General features: G+C 53.0%; 5 protein-coding genes across 5 annotated transcripts, besides 1 other annotated feature; all 5 read right to left on the reverse strand.

The window, feature by feature from the left end:
- Positions 1 to 62: 62 nt before the first annotated feature.
- On the reverse strand, positions 63 to 3,396 carry PODANS_7_5610 (uncharacterized protein; the record flags this gene model as incomplete). The annotated part of the gene is made up of 3 exons (XM_001907882.1): positions 63 to 567; positions 635 to 2,901; positions 2,971 to 3,396. 3 exons carry the CDS (start codon positions 3,394 to 3,396, stop codon positions 63 to 65), a joined length of 3,198 nt encoding a protein of 1,065 aa, XP_001907917.1.
- Positions 3,397 to 8,623: 5,227 nt separating this feature from the next.
- Positions 8,624 to 9,121, reverse strand: PODANS_7_5620 (uncharacterized protein; the record flags this gene model as incomplete). Its single annotated transcript, XM_001907883.1, has 1 exon — positions 8,624 to 9,121. The coding sequence occupies one exon, from the start codon at positions 9,119 to 9,121 to the stop codon at positions 8,624 to 8,626; it is 498 nt and encodes a 165-aa protein (XP_001907918.1).
- Positions 9,122 to 12,717: 3,596 nt separating this feature from the next.
- Positions 12,718 to 12,863: a sequence feature (rRNA 5S pseudogene?).
- Positions 12,864 to 13,591: 728 nt separating this feature from the next.
- Positions 13,592 to 15,169, reverse strand: PODANS_7_5640 (uncharacterized protein; the record flags this gene model as incomplete). Its single annotated transcript, XM_001907884.1, has 2 exons — positions 13,592 to 14,884; positions 14,945 to 15,169. 2 exons carry the CDS (start codon positions 15,167 to 15,169, stop codon positions 13,592 to 13,594), a joined length of 1,518 nt encoding a protein of 505 aa, XP_001907919.1.
- Positions 15,170 to 16,260: 1,091 nt separating this feature from the next.
- Positions 16,261 to 16,684, reverse strand: PODANS_7_5650 (uncharacterized protein; the record flags this gene model as incomplete). Its single annotated transcript, XM_001907885.1, has 2 exons — positions 16,261 to 16,494; positions 16,586 to 16,684. 2 exons carry the CDS (start codon positions 16,682 to 16,684, stop codon positions 16,261 to 16,263), a joined length of 333 nt encoding a protein of 110 aa, XP_001907920.1.
- A 1,026-nt stretch (positions 16,685 to 17,710) lies between these two features.
- Positions 17,711 to 19,561, reverse strand: PODANS_7_5660 (uncharacterized protein; the record flags this gene model as incomplete). Its single annotated transcript, XM_001907886.1, has 2 exons — positions 17,711 to 18,775; positions 18,830 to 19,561. The coding sequence occupies 2 exons, from the start codon at positions 19,559 to 19,561 to the stop codon at positions 17,711 to 17,713; spliced, it is 1,797 nt and encodes a 598-aa protein (XP_001907921.1).

Genomic DNA, 19,561 nt, shown 5'->3' on the forward strand with positions numbered 1-19,561 from the left:
ACGCAAAAATGCCAAAATGTTGTGGTGACAAATCCGACAGTAGGGGATCGAGTGCTTGGAAATCAAACACGGTCCGGGGCATCCGTCGAGCGGCCAGCTGTGGTGCCCGAGGGGAACGAGTACAGAAGCGGCCTACGCTCCTCGTCTTGCTTCACCCCGTTGGGCTGCAACTTTTCCGGCTGCTCGTCGTCCTCCTCTTGAAGCGTGCCGTCAGAGCCACTGCCAGAATGATGGCTATCATTCGAGCTGATGGAGCGGCTGTCGTCATGCTTCGGTGCGAGCGTAGGGCTGTTCATGGCCGTAGGCAGGATGGCGGATGACAACATGCTATCGTAGCCATTCGCACCGCTGGGCCTAGAAATGTTTGCATAGCCCATGAGCTTCTTGGCTTTCCGTGTTGCGTCGCGAGCATGTTCGGCCGCACGTTCGGCGCGGCAGTGCTTTTCCCACATGGCGGCGTAGCGACCGTTGAGGGCCAGAAGCTCCTCGTGAGTGCCCTTCTCCACCATGGTGCCGGCATGGAGAACAATGATCTGGTCTGCGTGAGTGATGGTCGACAGTCGGTGACTGTGCAATGCAACTCGGTTAGCTAACACAATCTCCACCCGCTCCGGTTTCCCCGAGTAAAACTTACGCAATAATCAACAAGGTGCGGCCTTGTCCGAACTTGCCACTAATCAGCTTCGACTGGATCTTTTGCTCTGTTTCTCCATCAAGTGCCGACGTCGCCTCATCCAGCATGATGATCTTGGGGTTCTTGAGAATTGTTCGCGCAATCGCCACGCGTTGCTTCTCGCCACCGCTGAGCCGGAGGCCTCGCTCTCCCACCTTGGTGTTGTAGCCATCAGGGAAGCTCATGATGCGGTCGTGAATGGCAGCAGCCCGGCACGCCTCATAGATCTCTTCGTCGGATGCGCTGGGGTTGGCATAGCGGAGGTTGTACATGAGCGTCTCGTTGAAGAGGATCGTGTCCTGAGGAACAACTCCAATGGCGCGGCGCACCGAGTCAATGGTGAGGTCTTGAACATCCTGGCCTTCGATCAAAAGTCTTCCGGCTTTGGGGTTGTAATACCGGAACATGAGCCGGAAGACAGTCGACTTGCCTCCGCCAGACTCTCCCACAAAAGCGGTGGTCGTGCCGGGCTTGCACTCAAATGACAGATCGTGAAGGGCGGTTCTGCGGTTGTCGTATGAAAAGCCAACGTTCTCCCACTTGATATGGCCGGTGCTCTCCTGCAGGGGGACTGCGCCGGGGCTGTCAACCACAGTAGGCTGGATCTTGAACAATTCAAGCAGTCTCTCACCCGAGATCATGGCCTGCTGAATCGTACGGTAGAACGAGCCAAAGAAGTTGAGCGGGCCTTGCAGCTGGGCGAGATATGTGACCAAGGACGTGAATTCACCGACAGTGCGTGTCCCCTGAGATACTTCATAGCCGCAGGTCAAGAGGACAACCAGCAAACCGCACATGAACACAATCGACTGGCACATGTTCATATGATTGATGCCCCATGTAACCTTGGCCTCTGCCGTCTGGAAATTGACAATGGCATTGCGATACCGCGCAAATTCGTGCTGCTCGGCGTTGAAGTATTTGACCGTCTCGTATGATGTGATCGAGTCGTTTTTGACAGCCTCTTCCTCGCGGTCGGCATTGACCATGTCGCGTCGTTGATCAGATCTAGTGGCAGCCATGCGAATGGTCAAGTAGAGGTAGTAAAACGTGATGATGGACACAAAAAGTGCATACATCGCTCCGTACCGGAAGTAAAACCAACCGATGGCGAGCAAAAGATCGACCAACATTGGCACAACCTGGAAGGTGACCTGTTCCAAGAACTGGTTGATCGAGGCACCCTTGTTAAGAGCAGAGAGCACTTCACCAGTGCGCTTTCCCAAGTGGAAATCCAGAGACAGGGAGTGAACATGTTCGAAAGCTGCTGTCGTGAGGGCGCGGTAGGTGTGCTGAGATACGGGAATCCAAAGAATGGAGCGGGCTGATCCCAGCAATCCGGATGGGCCTTGGAGAAGCTTGAGCGCAATGAAGAGCCCGAGATCAAACCACGGAGCCCCAGTATTGCCAGGGTTTTCACCGTTATCTTCGCCGCCAGAGAAGCTGAAGATTCCCGTCAAGCCAGCGGCAATTTTGGCACCTGTTCCGGTGTTGGGGTGGTCGAAATTCTTGGCAAGGGTATCTGTCACAGTCTTGATCTGTTCGGGGACCATGATATTGACGACACGCTGCGAGACTTCCAGCAGAAAACACAACAAGACGATGAGCTTGAGCTTGGTCGAATTGCTGGGCCAGAGATAGGGGAAGAAGATCGAGTATCCACGGCAATATTCGAACCAGGTTTTATGCGGCAGTTTGTCGGGTCGGTAAAAAGCGGCATTGTCCTCGCATTGCTGGTAACCGCCTTCAGGATCGTTGTTGGCATTTTTGTTGACATTGCGGGTGCCTCCATAATCCGAGTTTTGTCTTGATCGTCCACGGTTGTAAGGTGTTGCGGTTCCGCTGTGCGAAAGAAGCGGGCTCGTTTCATCCGAGTCCGACCGGTTCGCCTCTTCGTCCAAAAGCCGCCGTTCTTCCAGGCGTCTTTTTGATGCGACGAGGGCGTACATGCTGACCAAAAACACAACAATGAGCAGCCGGACACCTCCAATGCCCAGATCTGTCAAGTCCCAGAAACCCAGTGGGTTTTCTCGGAGAGCCCCCATCTCCTCGCCGTCCAAGACATATTTCCCAGTGGCGAGGGTGCAGACAAAGGATAAAAGGATAATGGCTTCCCCAAAAAGACCAAGCACCCATATTATCGAGTGCACTGGCGTCGGGCTGTCATCCCAGTCAAAGAGGGTGATTAAAACGTAAATGTATAAAAACGCCGCGCCCACGACGTAGACCTGGGCAGTGATGTCAGCTTTGTTTTGTTGCCGGTGCGCAAATCAGACTTGGTTCTTGGCTCGACTTACAACTCTCTCCTCCCCACACCACCACAGCTCTCCTCCAACCTTGCTGGATTGCCAGACATGCAGGGCAGTTGCAGCCGCATTGGCAGCAAACGACAAAATCAAGGCGCCCACCAAACACCGAAAAACCTGGATTGAGATGCCTCCGTTGCAGCCGTCGGTGGAATATAACGATTGCTGATCTCGGTGCTCCCGTTTTCGCTTCGTAATGGGCAGCGGCTTGCCACCTGGACCTGTGGCTGTCGGAATCAGGAGTTCTTCCTCAGTCCTCGATTTGGCGATGCTATGGATGCCGGCCGAGATAATAAAGGCGAGAAGCAGCACGACCGGATAGCATTTCTGAGTCGTTTCGTATGTCACCTGGGCAAAGGCTTTGACGTATTGTTGGCCATCATGCTCCGGACCGCTGGTTTGGAGCAGCGCGTCCATGCTGGGCCTGTTTTCGCAAAAAGAAGCGGTGTGTTAGAAGACAAGAAAAGAAATCAAAAGAGACGAAGGACTAGAGAAGAGAACTAGAGAAGGAAAAAACGAGAGTGCGGAGGGAGGACGAGAGTCGTTGCGGTCCAGGACCCTGCATGACATGCTGTTGCCGGCCCCGTCAAGACAATGTTGGGATATGCGAGATGCACGACTGGCTGGCTGGCTCAGTAGCGCGATTGGCAGTGGCAGTGGAAGGCGACAGTCTGACTCTTTTTCGATTGCGTGGTAACAGGTGTGGATTAGGTAGATAGATGATATGATTTTCAACATACAGAACGAGATTAGGACGACGAGTAGAAAGCAGCACGAGGCCGATGGCTCACGGCCTTGCTGTGGCGGCAATATGAGGTTGGCCTTGGTGCATCAAGTTAACTGTTAGCATCTCGAACATATGCCAATGAGCTGTTGTAACTGGCTGGAAGCCTCCAAAGCTGCCCGACAGCCGACAATGGCTTTCGGTTGACAGCGCGCGTGTGTGGTGGGGCAGCAAAGGCAGCTGACGGGGTTGGCTGTGGCTTTTGCCACTGCGGCGGGTCGGAGTCGAGATCACGGACGACACAAGTGCGACGGGACTTGAACGACACTGGACCACCACCAGGACACCACCACCCCAACATTCATGAGTGGACGGCCTCCTGTTGTGCTGTTGATGGGGAGGGAGACCAAAGGAGAGAACTGACCTCTTTCTTTCCGTTGAGCCTTCTCGTAGAGAAGAATCCCTCTCCGAATCGCTCTCCGGGTGACGGGAATCCTGAGATATTGTTGTAGGTGCCCTGGAACGTACTGGTTGCTTCCCAGAACGGTTGCAGCTTCCTCAGGTGGCCTTGCGATGGCTGCTGCCGGCGATGGGCGGATGGATGGAATGCGGGGCCGATCTCAGCCGAACCAGTCCACGGGACTATGGTGGGAAGGTCGGGAGGAGGAGGGCAGGGTTGGAGGGGGGAGGAGAGAGGAATTGGGACGAAGAAAAGACAAACGAGCGTGGTACGTCAGACGAGCTGTGGTGTCTCTCCGATGTGTCTGTTGATTGTTGTTGTTTTTTCTTTGGAAAAAGAGAGTCGAGCTCTGGAACAGAGAACCGGTGGAGGGGCTCTGACCACTATTAGTTCGAATTGATCGAGGGTGCCAAAAGAGACTACTTGGTGGTACTTGCCTACCTTCCAGATCCCGGGGGGGTCTGGATATCAACACCCTGTACTACATCACGTACTGTACCTGTTGCACTCCAGTAGGTACCTACGGTACGGGGGTGGAGAGGAGGTGGGGTGCTACGGTGCAGTCCAGACCAGACCCGCAAGGACGTTGCACAAGCCTGTCAACCAACCATGTGCATTTTCTGGAATGCCTCAACAGAGACAGGTTTCGACCCTCACTTCTATCCATACCAAACTGTACATAGTGTCTCTCTCTACCCTCTTTAGAATGCGAATGTGAGCTCACTGCCCAATTCAGCATTTCTACCAGACACCAACCTACCCCTCACACACACACACACACACACACACACACAAAACACACATCCCACCACTCATCACCCGTACCCTGCATTGCTTCCGTCCCGTGCTGTCTGGGACCGACGTGCAGAGATTCCCACACCAAGGCGCAAAAAAAAGGACACCAGAAACGAGGAGCATCATGGGAGGCCCTGGCAAGCGCTGGGACCGCTAGGACGCGGGGTTCCTTCTTCTACCGGCACCTGGGACCACCACGGCCTGATGTGCTCCCGGGTTTCTGCCTGAGAGACGGACGGCACTTGCGGGAGAGCGTCAATCGTGAGACGAGACGTGCGTTGACGGAGGCCCATGGTGGTGTCGACTGCCGTCTTGTCCTGATCATGAGACCACCGAAGCAATGTCGGTCAGTGGCACCTATTGCCGTCAACGGCATGCCGACGAGATGCAGCAACACAGCGAGCGGCGGCCACAAACCGGGCAGCTGGACTCGGGATGCCCTCGATGGAAGATCATCGTGTATGGTGTGGGGGGGAAGAGAAGCAGACCGACAGTCTGGATGGAAGCAAGCATACGGCTCCGCTCCCCGATAGGTCCGGGTGTCTCGATCCCATGGGAATTATCAGCCACCAAGGTTGTGCATGTCCCTCACCGCTTTGTTGATGGAGAGTCAGACAGACGGACAGAGAGAGAAAAGGTGACGGCAGACAGGCTGCATGCAGCAGTCCCCATCTCCACGAGAAAAGCATCGAGACGGAGACGCGGGGCAAGCTGTCGCGCTAAAGCAGCTTGCAAGTGGTGGCAGGAAGCAGGACAGCCACTGATTGCGATTTCTGGCTGCTGCTTAGTGCTAGTCTTGCATGCGACCTTGGGACTTGAGCTGCACCGCCTATTCTGCGACAACCTGATACCTGATACTCGGTATTATACATGGTGCTAAACCCAAGTAGCGCCGCGCTTGACGGTTCTACTGGAGTTTTTCGCTTTGGGGGTGTGAATATGACCAAAGATATCTGCCCGGTTTTGGTCTTGTAGAAGGAGGACCCGGAAGATCTCCGGCTCGCTGCCACCGACTGGCCCTGCTCCCTGTGTGATATTGTGGGCATCGGAGCGAAGTGGGGTGAGATGTGACATTTCATATTTCGAGACAAGACTCGAGCTAGTCAATATCTATCATCAACTTCCCCATTCATCACTCAAGAGAGAGAAAAGAAAAAAAAAGAGGGAGAGTTGACCTTTTCTCCCGGTGGAACGGTGGTAAGGTGAGCCGACGGGACAAGGCTGCCAGGCGAGCACTTGGCGACGTCCGCCAGTAGCAACGGCTTCACCTCGGATAGCTTGGACTGCAGCAATGTGCAGCAGAACTCTTCTGCTGTCTGTCTTCTTCGTTGCTTGGGTGCTTGTTGACAGCGGTCCTGAGCAATTTAATAATCCCGTGACCGGAGCTACACCGCGGCCCCAGCCCATGGTCGCATCTACCCATCATCCCAAACCGTTTGGACCGCATAGGCTTGTTCCCGGCTCGGGGGTACGGGCCCTTTTCCTGCGGCAGCATATCGTCATTCCTAGTTTCCGCTTCATTTGGCAGGTTGTATGGGACACCTTCTTCCGGACCTTTTCATCCTTTCCAATCTCTCTTCTATTTTTCTCCTTCACACATCCGGGCCGGTCCCGACATATTCTTCCACTTACAACCTGAAGAGGTAGCCGATAAAGAAGAGCCCCACCCTGACAGCAACACAAGAAACACCCGAACAACAGCTCATCATCATCAACAAACAACAGCTCAGCAAAAACTAAAAAAAATTGCCAACCCAAGCACTTTCTGATACCTAGTCCAGCTGGGCTTCTCTGCCCCCCATCCAGGATGGACGCCTGATGATGGAGTACCCCCATTTAATGTCGCGTCATCGAAAGAAAAACCCACCACCCACCATCACCATCTGTACAGTACCTAAACTAAATCACCCCCTGTTGGCATTTAGCCCGGCCGGTCCTCTTGGAAAAGAAGCTTTCCAAAGAAGCAACGAATTCCTACTCGCCAGCTCCCAGCCCAGTCAGCCCCAGATTTGGAAGTAATGCTGCCCTGCGATGCCACGACACAACAATCTCTCGCGACCAAATTTTTTCCCCCTCTGAGGCTTCACCGACTTCCTTACCCAGACATGAATGGTAATGCATGATAATGCAGGAGGCGAACACAGTCGGTCAAGATGTGGAGTAATCCACACTTCCTACCTGGTCGGTTTAGTTTTTTCTCCTTCTTTTTTCCTTTGGTGACTAGCATGGAAGCTTCACTTTCTTCCACCTCGCCGATCATTCATTCGGGCAATGCTCCCGGCTGTTGGGAAGACTAAAAAAAAAAAAAAAGCTGAAGCACGCGATATCCGAGGACGGGCATGGGTACACTAGGGGAGGGTAGGACAGGGGAAGGGGGTGTAAGGGGGTATCGGTAAGGGTAGGGTAATGTAATAAAGAGGACGAAGAGGACAAGGCGGCGATGCCCTTCATTGTGTCATGCCATGATCCGTCATCTCATCCTTTCGATCGAACTTTCGGCACCTCTCTCTTTGGACCGTGATGACTGATGATGGGGCTGTTGGTCTCTGGTCTGGTCGGGTCGATGCGTTGTTGCGTGCATATAATCCCAACCGATAATCCGTACAGCAAGTAAAAGGAAGGATAAAAACGTGTCATACCTACATATAAATAACACACTATGGGGTTAGTTGGTACGTACGCCATCCAGCACAGCAGCAACCAGGGCTGGGTATATTCCGGGCATTGTCTGTCCTCGTGGCCGGACGGCCTCATGGGGATTTTTTCATGGATTCGTTGATTGATTCCTGTTGTTACCGTTGTTGTTGATGACATGGGTGACCTGTGAACTGTGTGCTTCCGCAATACACAGCGCAGTGCCCCCACTCACCACGAGGAAATTGACACACATGGCTTGTTGCTCCTGTTGCTACCACTATGTGTACCTGGCCCTGTGGTGCGGTTTTCCGCCTTTACCCGAAAAGAATACAAGCCAGCATGCTTTCTTTTTTCAGCCCAAGAGAAACGGCTCCATATCTTTGATGTTGTATCTCACAAGTCGATCTTTCTGAGATAATGCAAATGGTAAGGTAGGGCTCGAGCTCGTCCACCCGAGTTGTTTCGGGGGCCATCTTTTCTCGGGCCTTGCCGCGCTTCCCTTTTGGCTTCCGCTTGTTCCCTTGTTCCCTTGCCTCCCCCTCCGCTTTTTGTTGTATCAGATGCAGTTGGCTGTATGGCATGTATGTCGGGGCGTTGGGTAGAGATACATCACCCTTGTTTCTTCTCGGTCTGGTCTGGTATGGTTGTGTGTGTGCCTATGTAGGTTCGGCTGGCTTTGACCGGTTCGCTTGAAGGTAAGGTGTGCCGCACCCGAATACTCCGTTGAATGTATACACATAGCCCCCGCTCTTGACCTTGTGTTACCCTCGGCATATGGCATACCCAACCCGCGAGCGACAAAGCTTGGCGGTTGTTGTTAATTAGTTAGTATCACTGCGTCGAGATATGCGGATTATCATGCAGACTGCCTGGCCGTCAGCGGGATGCGTCCTGCAGCTAGGAGCAAGAGACCCTTGCTCGTGAAAAGTCTGTCTGACCTCCTTCGCTTTGAGAGCTTGGGTTGAGATAATTGAGACGTGATCACGACGGGTGGGTGGATGGGTGAAATCGAGGAAAGATTGGGGCGGTTATGTCCGATGAGCGGCAATGTGAGAGGAAGAAGGGGACGGACGATGGTCCGTGGTTGGTGGCGTAAATGTAATTGTATGTGCAAATGCCGGTGGATGGTTAACTTGGGGCGGTGTGGCTCGATGAGACCTGATGGGATGGACACAAACTGCTGTGTAAGTCTGTTGTCCAATGCTGAATTGTAGATCTGGGGTAACAGGGCTGCTAGGCTTCTGGAATCTGGGCAACTGGGGAGAGATCCCCCGCATCTTGGGAGTTGTTCCAGACCGGTGAAGCTCTGGGTGACATTGGTCGCGGCTGGTGAATAATGCTTGTTTCGGCTGGGCTTTGGGGAAAGGGTAGGATATTGGACATTCTCTATCTGGAGGAATTGTCAGTGTTGGGATTGGGTTCGGTATTTCGTCTGTAGTGGCTGACAAGTTCAGGTCCAATGTGCCAAGATTGCGAGAGCATGAGGTGAGGTATTTCTCATGTGGTACAAGAATGTAGCCATCCATGCCTTTTTACAACGGACGAGGGGTTCGGGTGAGCGGTCTGATATAATGCCAGTATACACTTGTGTACGCTCTGCCTCGGATGTATCAAGTGGTTTCACGGCTGGTGTCGGTACTAAGTTGATCTTATTTGGTAAAACTGCAAAGGAGGATATGGGAGTTCCGCAGTTGGCTGTAAGAGTAGTCAGCATTTGACAGCCGAGTGGTAACGGTCACACTCCAAACAGAAATGAGAAGAAAGGGCTGCAGCTAGACTTTGGGCAAGAAAATAGACCTAAGCATTGCTTCCTCGAAACCACACTGTCAGATCAAGTCGAATTCTTGTTGTCCGGATCAACCCCAGCGCCTCGGTGTAGCTGATAGGTTTTGGGAAGTCTCGCTCTTCGTTGGGAGCTTTCTTCGGTCGGTATGCAGTTCGATGGCAATTCTGCGCCCGGGCGCGTGAATGTTGCGGCCGATGAGGTGGGTCCGGAAGAGGCTAAAAGAGACCGGAGGCGGACCGGTGCACTGACCACCAATGCTGGCATAGTCAACTCATGACTTTGAGGTTGGCTCCCTGTACGGTTGAGTACATCTCGAGGGTCTGCTGGACGTGTTTGAGCTTGGTTGAGGGTCGATGGATGGTGTTTTCCGAGGTGTGTCGGTGTCTTCAACCTCGTACCTTCCATGGTCGTTAAACACTCAACTGACAATGACGCAAGATACCTGCTATATTGGCCATGAGGCAGGTGCGTTCCATTAGGTGAAGAAGGAAGCATCGAGGAGTGGGTAACCTGGCAGGAGCAATGTGGCATTTCAGGCCCGAGATTTCTAAGATGAAATCCTGTTTGGACATTCTCGAGTCACCAAACCTCCCAAACCTCTTATTCACGAACAAAGCGCCGAGGACAGCCAACATTTAATACGCATCGTCTCATCCTTTCCCATCCCTTTCCAGCCAATAACCGACACAGAGGTGTACTTGGCGCCTATCACGCCGATCTACATGTCTTCAGTGGCTCAAGTACGTGTTCGTGCTAGTCACTTGGTTCTCAGCGATGCCAAACGAGTGGCATGAATGACACTGTGCTTGATGCAGCGTCACCACCGTTGCCACCACCGCGCACGATATCCGGCCAACCGACGATGATGCCGACATCAGGAGGCCGAGGAAAGGAGCAAGACATTAACGGGCATACACACCCTTCACCAACTCGCGGTGTTGATCCATGCCAGAGGTCAGCTAGCAGTGGCAATCTCTATGCACCCAACATACAAAGTAGACTAGGCTGGCTTTCTTCTACCGTCATAAAATCAGCACTCTGTCTCAAACAGAGCCCCTTGAATAATGAAGCTCGGCCTGTGGCCCACGATCCATCGGAAGAGAAACCGTCAACCACGATCGGAACCAGTATACAACACCAAGCCCCGGGGAGCATCACTTACCATCCGAACAACTAATGACGACTTCAACGTCATTCATCTTTCCTGTCTGCTGCTTTCCACGTCCACACCCCCCAACATGAATTCCACCAATCTCTCGGTTGTTAACACCCTCAACTTCCAAATCGGGCCGCCCGCATACATCACTCTCATGCAGCCCAGGCTTCCCTCCCTCTCGACTCCTCGCCGTTCTATTCCCCTACTGGACGAAGAACCATTCGAGAATTAGATTGCCGGCAGCAGCACACACTCATACTTCACCAAGACGGGCTGACCGCCAGTGGATGGTTGGAGGTGCTTGCCTGCCCGCTGCCGCTAATAGGGTGTGGCATGCAGCACGCCAGTTCGCAGCAGCAGCGGCTACAACACATGTGCATATGATGCGTGGAGTCGAGGTGGTAGTGGTGGTTCGTATGAAAGGGTAGGTAGGTTTGCTCAGCCCAGGACTTGTCTTGGCTTGGGCTATACGATCGAGATGGTATAATCGAACCACCATCCAGTGCCGGCAGCCTGGTGGGTGGGTATATTGGCAGATTGATTGCGTGGGTGTGTCAGATGGATGGGATGGCAGGTGGGTACGCGTTGTGAAACCTATATTGCGTGGATGGCCGTTGATAGCTGCTGTTGCTAACCGACAGGGACGAGCCCAGAAGCTGGGGATGGATCGTTCTTCACCCACCTTCTAGGCCGTTCTCCCCATACTTGCTTCTCGGCCTCACTGGCCACACTCAACTACATCTACCACGCAGCCACCCTTTCTACAAGACTTGTATTGAACGCCGCCAATTAGACAAGTTACGGGTACCAAGATACGGGTACAGGATGCGGGTAGCGTAGGGCCTTGCCCACGCACTTCCCACCTCTCTCAACCACACCTCCATCTTCCTCACACCACTGGACTCACGCCCCCCTCCCTCTTCTTCCACCCAAACCCCTCCCTTCTCCGCCGACACTGCAACTGCTCCCGTACCCGGGTCCCATCTCTCATCACATACCACCTCCAGGATCCGATCCGATCCAATACACCCTTTCTCGGCCCCCTCTCGCTCGGCCAGGGCTGGTTACCGACAGGTACACTAACCCCGACACGATAGATCTTGCATGCAAGTTTGCTGCAGGATGCGGGAGGGAATTATGCAAAGTGGATTACACTACCATTGGGGGGCCAGCTAGACAGTGTGTGAGATTTGTGTGTGAGCTGACGTTCACGGTGACGTGCATGAGTTGGAACCCACTCATCCTGACGGACCTAGACCGAACTATATCAGGTTTTGATTGTAAGACAGTTCTCTGTGGGCGGGTACCATCGGACCGGGGATTTGAGACGGGGAGATCTAGATCTAGTGTAGATGATGTCTTACGAGTTTGATGATTGAGTTTTCTCGGCGATGAGGGGACGGGGGTTGACATGTGGAGAAAGGAACTACCGTATTCTGGGGGAGAGAGGGGGTTTGTGAGGTGAGGGGAAAGAAGGGGTAGGGGATTCTAGATTGGTGGAGGAGTGGATACCGACAGTTCGATCATCTGCAGGTGCTTGTATGTATGTTGTTTCTAAACTGAGTAGTATTGCGCGGTTAGAGGTGGGGGTTTGGGGTGGGTGGGGGGTTGTTGGCTTTCTACTATTTTATTTTTGTTTTTTTTCATTCACTTTGTGGAGTTTATATGTCTGTGATAGAGTGTTGTTTTTGGCTTCAGTTCATCGCTGATTACTGGGACTTGCGAGGTTTTTTTGTGGTGGACTTATTATTCGGGAGCCCCAAGGCCCCCCCCTGGGGGGGGGGGGGAGTATACTGTCAGTCAGCACTTTAATCTGACTTGTCATTTGTGTCTTTTTCGTATTGTCCCCAGTGTTAATTAGTGATGGCTTACAGATATATAGAAAAAAACCAAAAAAAACCAAAAAAAAAAAAAAAAAAAAAAAAAAAAAAACCCGTTGAGATTTTAGAGGGCGGTTGGCATCGGGAATGAGACAGACAGACAGACAGACAAGAAGAAGTTTGTGATGGGAGTACCTTACCTTGGAGCAGCTATTCGGGAAGAAAAAACGGATCTTGTGTGGTCGGAATCCTTGCTTGACAACGAGACAGGATTCCCGAGAATGGAAAAATCGTCCGAACATTCAGCCTAAGCCAAGGAGGGGAGGGGTCGGGGGGGTGTTACACGACAGACAGATAGCTAAAAACATCAAAAAACACACAACATCGAGGATTCCCCAGCGGTCACCCAACCTGAGTCCTGGTTCGACTCTCAGCCATTTTGAAAATGAGGGCAGAGCGGACGGGATACCGTATATTTTTTTCTATAGCTGGATATGGTCGTATGTGCTATCCAACTCCGGAATTGGGCCCTTTTGCATCCTCCCGTTGATATCGTCAGACAACAGACATGATGAATTCCCGAACAAATCCAACAAGTTTGCTGTCCCATCTCTTTCGCTTATTTGAGGGATGGATGTATGAAGAAGATATTCTCAGGTTATAATTCAACACATCAGTCCTCAAAAGCCACACTGGGGTGAGGAACAATACAAAAAAGAAAAACACAGAAAAAGATCTAGAAGTAAATAAGTCAGTAGCACCGCAGCAAAATTTTGAGCCCATCACATCATCATGATTCTCTCAGTCAAGTAGCTAAGGAAAGACAAAAGGTCAACATCAATTATTCCAAAAACACAGATTTTAAAAAGGCATCCCCCATGTATCTAACTCGGCCTTCTCTCATCCCAAATACAGCATGTCTCTCTCTGCCTGCCACGATCTATCTAGTATACATCCAACAAGCTGCAAAAGACTAAACAACAAACAAAGATGCTATTTCAATTAACTCCACGCTTTTTTGGTTATCATGAGCTTTTCAAGCGGACCAAAATGCTGCCTTCACACAAGATTTTCCCCTCCTCCCCTGATCACCTCTCCTCCCCTCCACACCCCTTTTGCCGCTCTTTTGCCTTTTCTTTTGTTTGTGTGTCCAGCCACCCCAGTCAAGTCATAAACCGTCATCAGCTTTGGATCTTGTATGTACATCTGGGTCGTCAGAGAACCGGCTGTCAATCTATGCCGACGCGGTGGTGGTGGACTCGAGGGTGGCCTCGACAACAGCTGAGGGCTGGATCTCGACCACGGCGACGAGGTCCTCGGGCTTGACCTCGGCGATGTAGTTGCCCTTGCCGTTGTAGCCATTGTAGCCATTGTAGCCATTGTAGCCATTGTAGCCATTGTAGCCATTGTAGCCAGGGCCGCCATAGCCATTGTGACCAGACTTGTGCCCTTCATTACCGTAGCCAGGACCGCCATAGCCGTTGTGGGCAGACTTGTGCCCTTCGTTGCCATAACCAGGGCCGCCATATCCAGACTGGTGGCCACCATAGTTTTGCCCATCGTGTCCATGCTTGTTCCCATCATGACCGTACTTGTTCCCATCATGACCATACTTGTGCCCTTCGTTACCATAGCCAGGGCCACCGTAGCCAGACTCATGAGCGCCATAACCAGAGCCGTGCCCACCGTAGTTGTTGCCGTCAGGGCCACCATAGCCAGAACCGTGAGAGACACCACCGTAGCCGCCCTGGCCGAACCTGTGACCGTCGTGACCATAGCCAGAGTTGTGACCGTCGTACTTGTTGCCATAGCCGTCATTGCCGCCATGGACAGAGCCATGGCCACCGTAGTTGTTGCCGAAACCATTGCCGTAGCCGTCGTAGTTGCCATGGCTGTTGTGGGCGCCACCATAGCCGCCGTAACCACTGCCGCCATAGTTGCCACCGGGCCCGCCATAACCGGAGCCGTGACTGCCGTAACCGGAACCGTGACCACCATAGTTGTTGCCGTTCCCGTAGTTGTCACCGTGTCCGCCGTAGTTGCCGAGCCCACCATAGTTGTTACCGCGGCCACCATAGTTACCACCAGGTCCATAGTTATTGCCGTGGCCACCGCCATAACCGCCGTAACCGCCACCGTACCCGCCCTGACCACCATAACCCCTCTGGCGGCCATCGCAGTTGTCATAGTTGTGGCTATTCTGGTCGCAGTAACCCTCCGAATCATAGCCGGAAGGTGAGTAGCCAGCGCCGTAGCCCCGACCACCACCATAGTTGTTGCCGCCATAGCCGCCATAGCCGCCACCACCGTAGCCCTTGCCACCGTGCTTCTCGATCCATCCGGGGGGAACGGGGCGGAGGCAGCGGATGCGGCCGTTGTACTTCTTCTCAAGGTCGTAGCAGCCCTGGAAGAGGATGCCAAAGTACTGGCCACCGCACTCGAACTTGCCGTGCTTGTCCTGAAAGCCACCGAAGGCGGCAGCCAGACCGTCAACGTAGACGGACTTGCGGTGGTCGGCTACTTTGGTCTTGAAGAAACATGTGTCAGTAAATCAACAAGCAAGCCTTGATGGGGCAGGGAGGCTTACATCGCAGTTGAGCTTATTGCGGTATTCGTTACCGTTGTTCTTGTTGCAGTCGCAATTGTCATAGACGGTGAAGTCGCTGTAGCTGGCCAGATCCGTGACGGCAGTCAGGTTTACCGCAGGAGGAGGGATAGTGTTGAGATCGAGCTCGGAGGGAGTCGGGGCCGCTCTGATGCCGTGGGCAAGCACCAAGGCCGCGAGGCCGGTGCGGAGGGTACTCAAAGACATGACGCTGGTACTCAGAATGCTGCTCAAAGAAATGAGGAGAATACGAGGCTGATTGACTGGATGAAAGAGGATGATGGAGGAATGAGCTGATGGAGGCCTGGGAGAGATACTGGGAGCTGGAGTTCTTATGTTTTGGCTTTGCCCCTATCTTCGCACCTCATGTGCGGATGGAATGCCCCTTGACCTCATCTCAGTATCATGAACATGACTCTTGGGCTGCTATGGACGAGAGTCCGACTGTTGATGTCCACGATGTGGAGGGGGCTAGGGGATGGGACCATGGTTTTGCTGTCAAGTTTGATCATGGAACACGAGGCCAAGATTGAGTCCGCAGACAACCGATCTGTCGAGTGGTGTTTTCCCTGAATTGGTCCCTGACCGAAGTTAAGTCGTCCCCGTGGCGTCGGAGGTGCGAAAGTCAGAAGAATGGGGACTGAGATATGGCGAACAAACTGGATTGGCTGCTAAAGTGCGGAGGGCGTGGTGCCTTAGTGTTGGTTTCCTCGTGGCGGTTGCCGCCAAAGCTTCAGTTGACTTCATGATCGTGGTGGTAGCATTGGTTGCCGTATGCACTTATTTGAGTCAGCATCTTCTGGAGTCTGCCATGACAGAGGGGATGTCCGAAGAGAAGAAAGCGGTCTCTTTGGTAGCTCTTTCCTTCTCCCCACGATGGCTCCTTCCCTGTCTGCGGGCTTTCCCTCTGTGCTCTTTCATTGTCATTCCACCGTTCCTTCTTGACCCTCACGGCTCCTTCCTCCTCTTGAGTCTTCATTTCCCTTGGCTCCTTCCATTTCACATACGGTACAGGAGTGTGTATAAAGTGTGCCAACGTTACCTATCTCATATGTAAGTAGGGTACACGCTCCACACATCAATGCTGCTCTGTTCTGCAATTCATCAATCCTTCCCCCTATCTTCGTATCCATCATGTCTCAATAAACCCCTAAACCCCATAAATGTCAAGTAAATCAAGAAAGCAAGCAAGAACCCAACCCATTACCAATCCCAAGCAAAACAAACCCACCGCTAGACTCCAAACCCAAAACTCCAGACCATGCCCTCTTCTTCACTCGACCCATCCCACTGTCGATTCACGTAACCTTACAAAGCAACTCCGCCTCCAGAATGAACTTTCCCTCCTTGTACTTCTCCGAGCTCTCATACGCCCTGTCATACTTCCACCCCACCACATCCTTGCACTGCCGGCACTGTATATCCCTCACGACATGCCTCCCCGTCGTCATGTTGCGTTCCGAGGGGTCGCCCGTCTCGACGTTGACGACCGTGTTGAAGAGGTAGGCTTTGCCATGTTGGCCGCGGAAGTTCTGGTGGTGGGAAATAGGCGAGCGGTTAGCGAGTCCCCTGTTGTACAAGGAGGGGGGGGGGAGAAGGGACAATGGAAGGGGAAGGACATACCCGCGAAATGATGTCATGGGCGTTAGCCAAGTGTGCCTTACAGTTCTTGCAGCCGTAGATGACGTCCGAGTTGAGGTAGGTGTTGTATGTTAGGCCCATGGTTGCGGTTTTGGGGGGCGGCTCCCTTGGACCACTCTCCCTGCCTAGCTAGCTGGCGATGGGTAGCTTGATTTCTTGTGTCTTGTTTTACTTTGGTTATGGCTGTTGCTGGCTTGGGCCGATATGGATGTGGTAGTTGTTAGCGACGGCGGTATTCTGTGAGGTGCGATCAGGACAGATAAACACGAATAGACAGGCGGTAAGGCAGCACGAGTCGACAGCAGGCAGGAAAGCACGGGATCTGGTTCGGATATCGGATACTGGCTCTCTCGAGTCAACACCTCGGGATCGGGGATCGCTATCGGGGGCGTCGGGAGTGTCGGGATTGGGCTACTTCGGCAGCGGTAATGAACAAGTGGTGAAACAGACGACAGTACAGGTGCAGTAGATATCCCACGACAAGGCAAACAAACACAAGAGAATAGTTGGGAAGTTATCACGGGATGAACCCCGAACCTTGATGGATAGGATGGAGAAACAAGCAAATGGCAAGCAAGTGTAATGATGACCAGCGATAAGACAAGGGCGCGTGGGCACACCTGGCAGCGCTGATAAAGAACGAGGTTCCCAGTGAAGGCCAACCGCATTTGGGGGAACGCCGGAACGACGTCACGAGCGTTAGCCCCCAGGCGGAGCTGTTGGGTGTGGTCAAATGCGGGGTCGACTCCTCCCCCTGTCACTGGGCAGCATGCTGAGTGCCGTGTGACCCCCTGAATGGTAACAACAACACACCGAAGAGAAGCTGAAATGCAACCGTGGAATGGAAATATAGATAATCAAATATTTACAATATGAATGTTGTTGTGTGAGATCCAAAATATTCTTGGTATCTATCTTCTCATCATCATCAGGCTTGTCTAAGCCTTTTACTTCCTCTCCTGAATCGCTGCGCGATACCTCGGGTGAGCGCCAAAATCGAATCATCCCAACTCCAGAAAAACAAAGAAAAAATATGTACAAGGGAATGAAAATAAATATGCAATGCCACCACCTCCTCTCACTCCCCTTTCATCTCCTATCGTGTGACTACCACGAAAAGGCCTCCTCCACAAAGTCCACAGCTCCGTTATACTGCTTATTTCTCACTGCCCGCCTGACCTCATCGCTCAGCGCGCCTGGCCCGCACACAGTCACAGCCATGGTGCCGATCTGGTTCTCCATCTCCATACCCAGCAGTGTGTCGATGTTGGGTCGGCCGGGGAACATCTGTACTGTCGAGCTGGGGCTGTGAATTTCCTTGGTCGAGCGAGGCCTGCTGACGAACAACATGATCTTGAGAACCTCGCGGCGCTTCTCCATGGCCAGAATCTCGGTCATCCAGGGGCGAATCCATTCGAGGTGCTCAGGAGTCTGGATCACCCAGACCATGATGACCTTGCGAGCAGCAACTGTCCCGTTGCTATAACCAGCGACGAGATCACGGACGTGGGGAACGGCCTGGGTCACACCAACACCACCGGCAAAGAGCATGACTGTTCCGTACGAGTGAAGTTGATGAGAGCCGCGATAGGGACCCTCGACAAGACAACGGGTAACAAGCTTTCCGTCGGGGTTGGCGGCCGCGCGGCTGTAGAGTGCACCAGTGAAGCCGGTGCGGCCACGGATGATGAAAGAAACAGACGTCTTCTTCTGATACAAGACATCGTGGCGGTCCATCGGGAGACCCTTTTCACCGTCGAGCTGCTCAGCTTCGTCGCTCCAGGCTACGGTGAAAGGGTGAGATTGCCAGAAACCGATAGATGGCATGTAAAGGTAGGCGTGCTGTCCGGGCCGGAAATCCCAAGGGCGGGCCATGCTGACAGTCACGCGGCAGGCACCGCCAGGGAGAGCCTCAACGAGAGTCTTGGTCCCACCGGCTCCGATGTTGCGATATCCGACACGAAGGAAACGGGCAGCACGGTCAAAGATCCACAGGGCACAAACGGCGTAGAGATACTTGAGCTGTGGGAGCTTCTTGAGGTCGAGGTGGTACCAGAGACCAAGAACCGCCAAGATGGCGAGGGCGATATGGGCAATCTTGAAGGTCTCATAGTAGGCGTGTCTGAAAATGCTGGATGCCTGAATGCAAAGGGCAATCATGGCACAGGTCGACTACAGAACTTTGTTAGCCATGTTCCTCGATACATTAGATCCAAGATAACTTACAATGAATCCCCACATCAGAAACTTGACGGTGATGGCAGTGTTGAAAGCAGCGCTCCAGCCATTCTTGGAAGCATTGCCAACCAACCAGGCCACTGTGTGGGCAACAGACTCCAGCATGACAATACGCCCAAACCAGCGGTGAAGAAGATTGAAGGTGTCGAAAGAGATGCCGAGAAGATTGATGAGAGGGTTGTTGCGGCCAGCCATGAGGAACAGAGGGATCATGTTGACAACAGCGAGGTATCCGGTCCTGTTTCTAATGAGTGCCGCAACTTGACCAAGAGGGCCGGAGAAGTCGATGGTCATGACGCAAAAGGCAACGTTGGTGCCAAGGTAGGCCAAGAGGAAAAAAAGCTGAAGACGGGACGGAAGAGTGCCGACATTGAGGGCCGAGCTGATCTGGAACTCGCGGTTGTGCCTCTTGCTAAAGATGGGTGCGTAGAGGATGTTCTTCTGGAACCATGAGTAGTTGTGGGATGGCTTGGCGAAGTATCGCTGTTGGTCGTTGTGAAGGCAGGTTACCGTCCTGACATATCGGACCAAGACTGTGGTAACTCGCCAGATGAGCAGGGCTCCCGAGACTGCACCCAGAACAATCAACAAGTAGTGAGAAAGCATCTTGTTCACGACAGCATGATCCACGCTGCTGGTAGCTCCTCCCGCTGCTGCTCCATGGCCCCCTCCACCTGCCTGCGCGCCAGCTGTGGCATTTCCCGGAACCGATACCGACAT

Source organism: Podospora anserina, chromosome 7 (assembly GCF_000226545.1).
Source record: "Podospora anserina S mat+ genomic DNA chromosome 7, supercontig 1".
Taxonomy (NCBI): Eukaryota; Fungi; Ascomycota; class Sordariomycetes; order Sordariales; family Podosporaceae; genus Podospora; species Podospora anserina.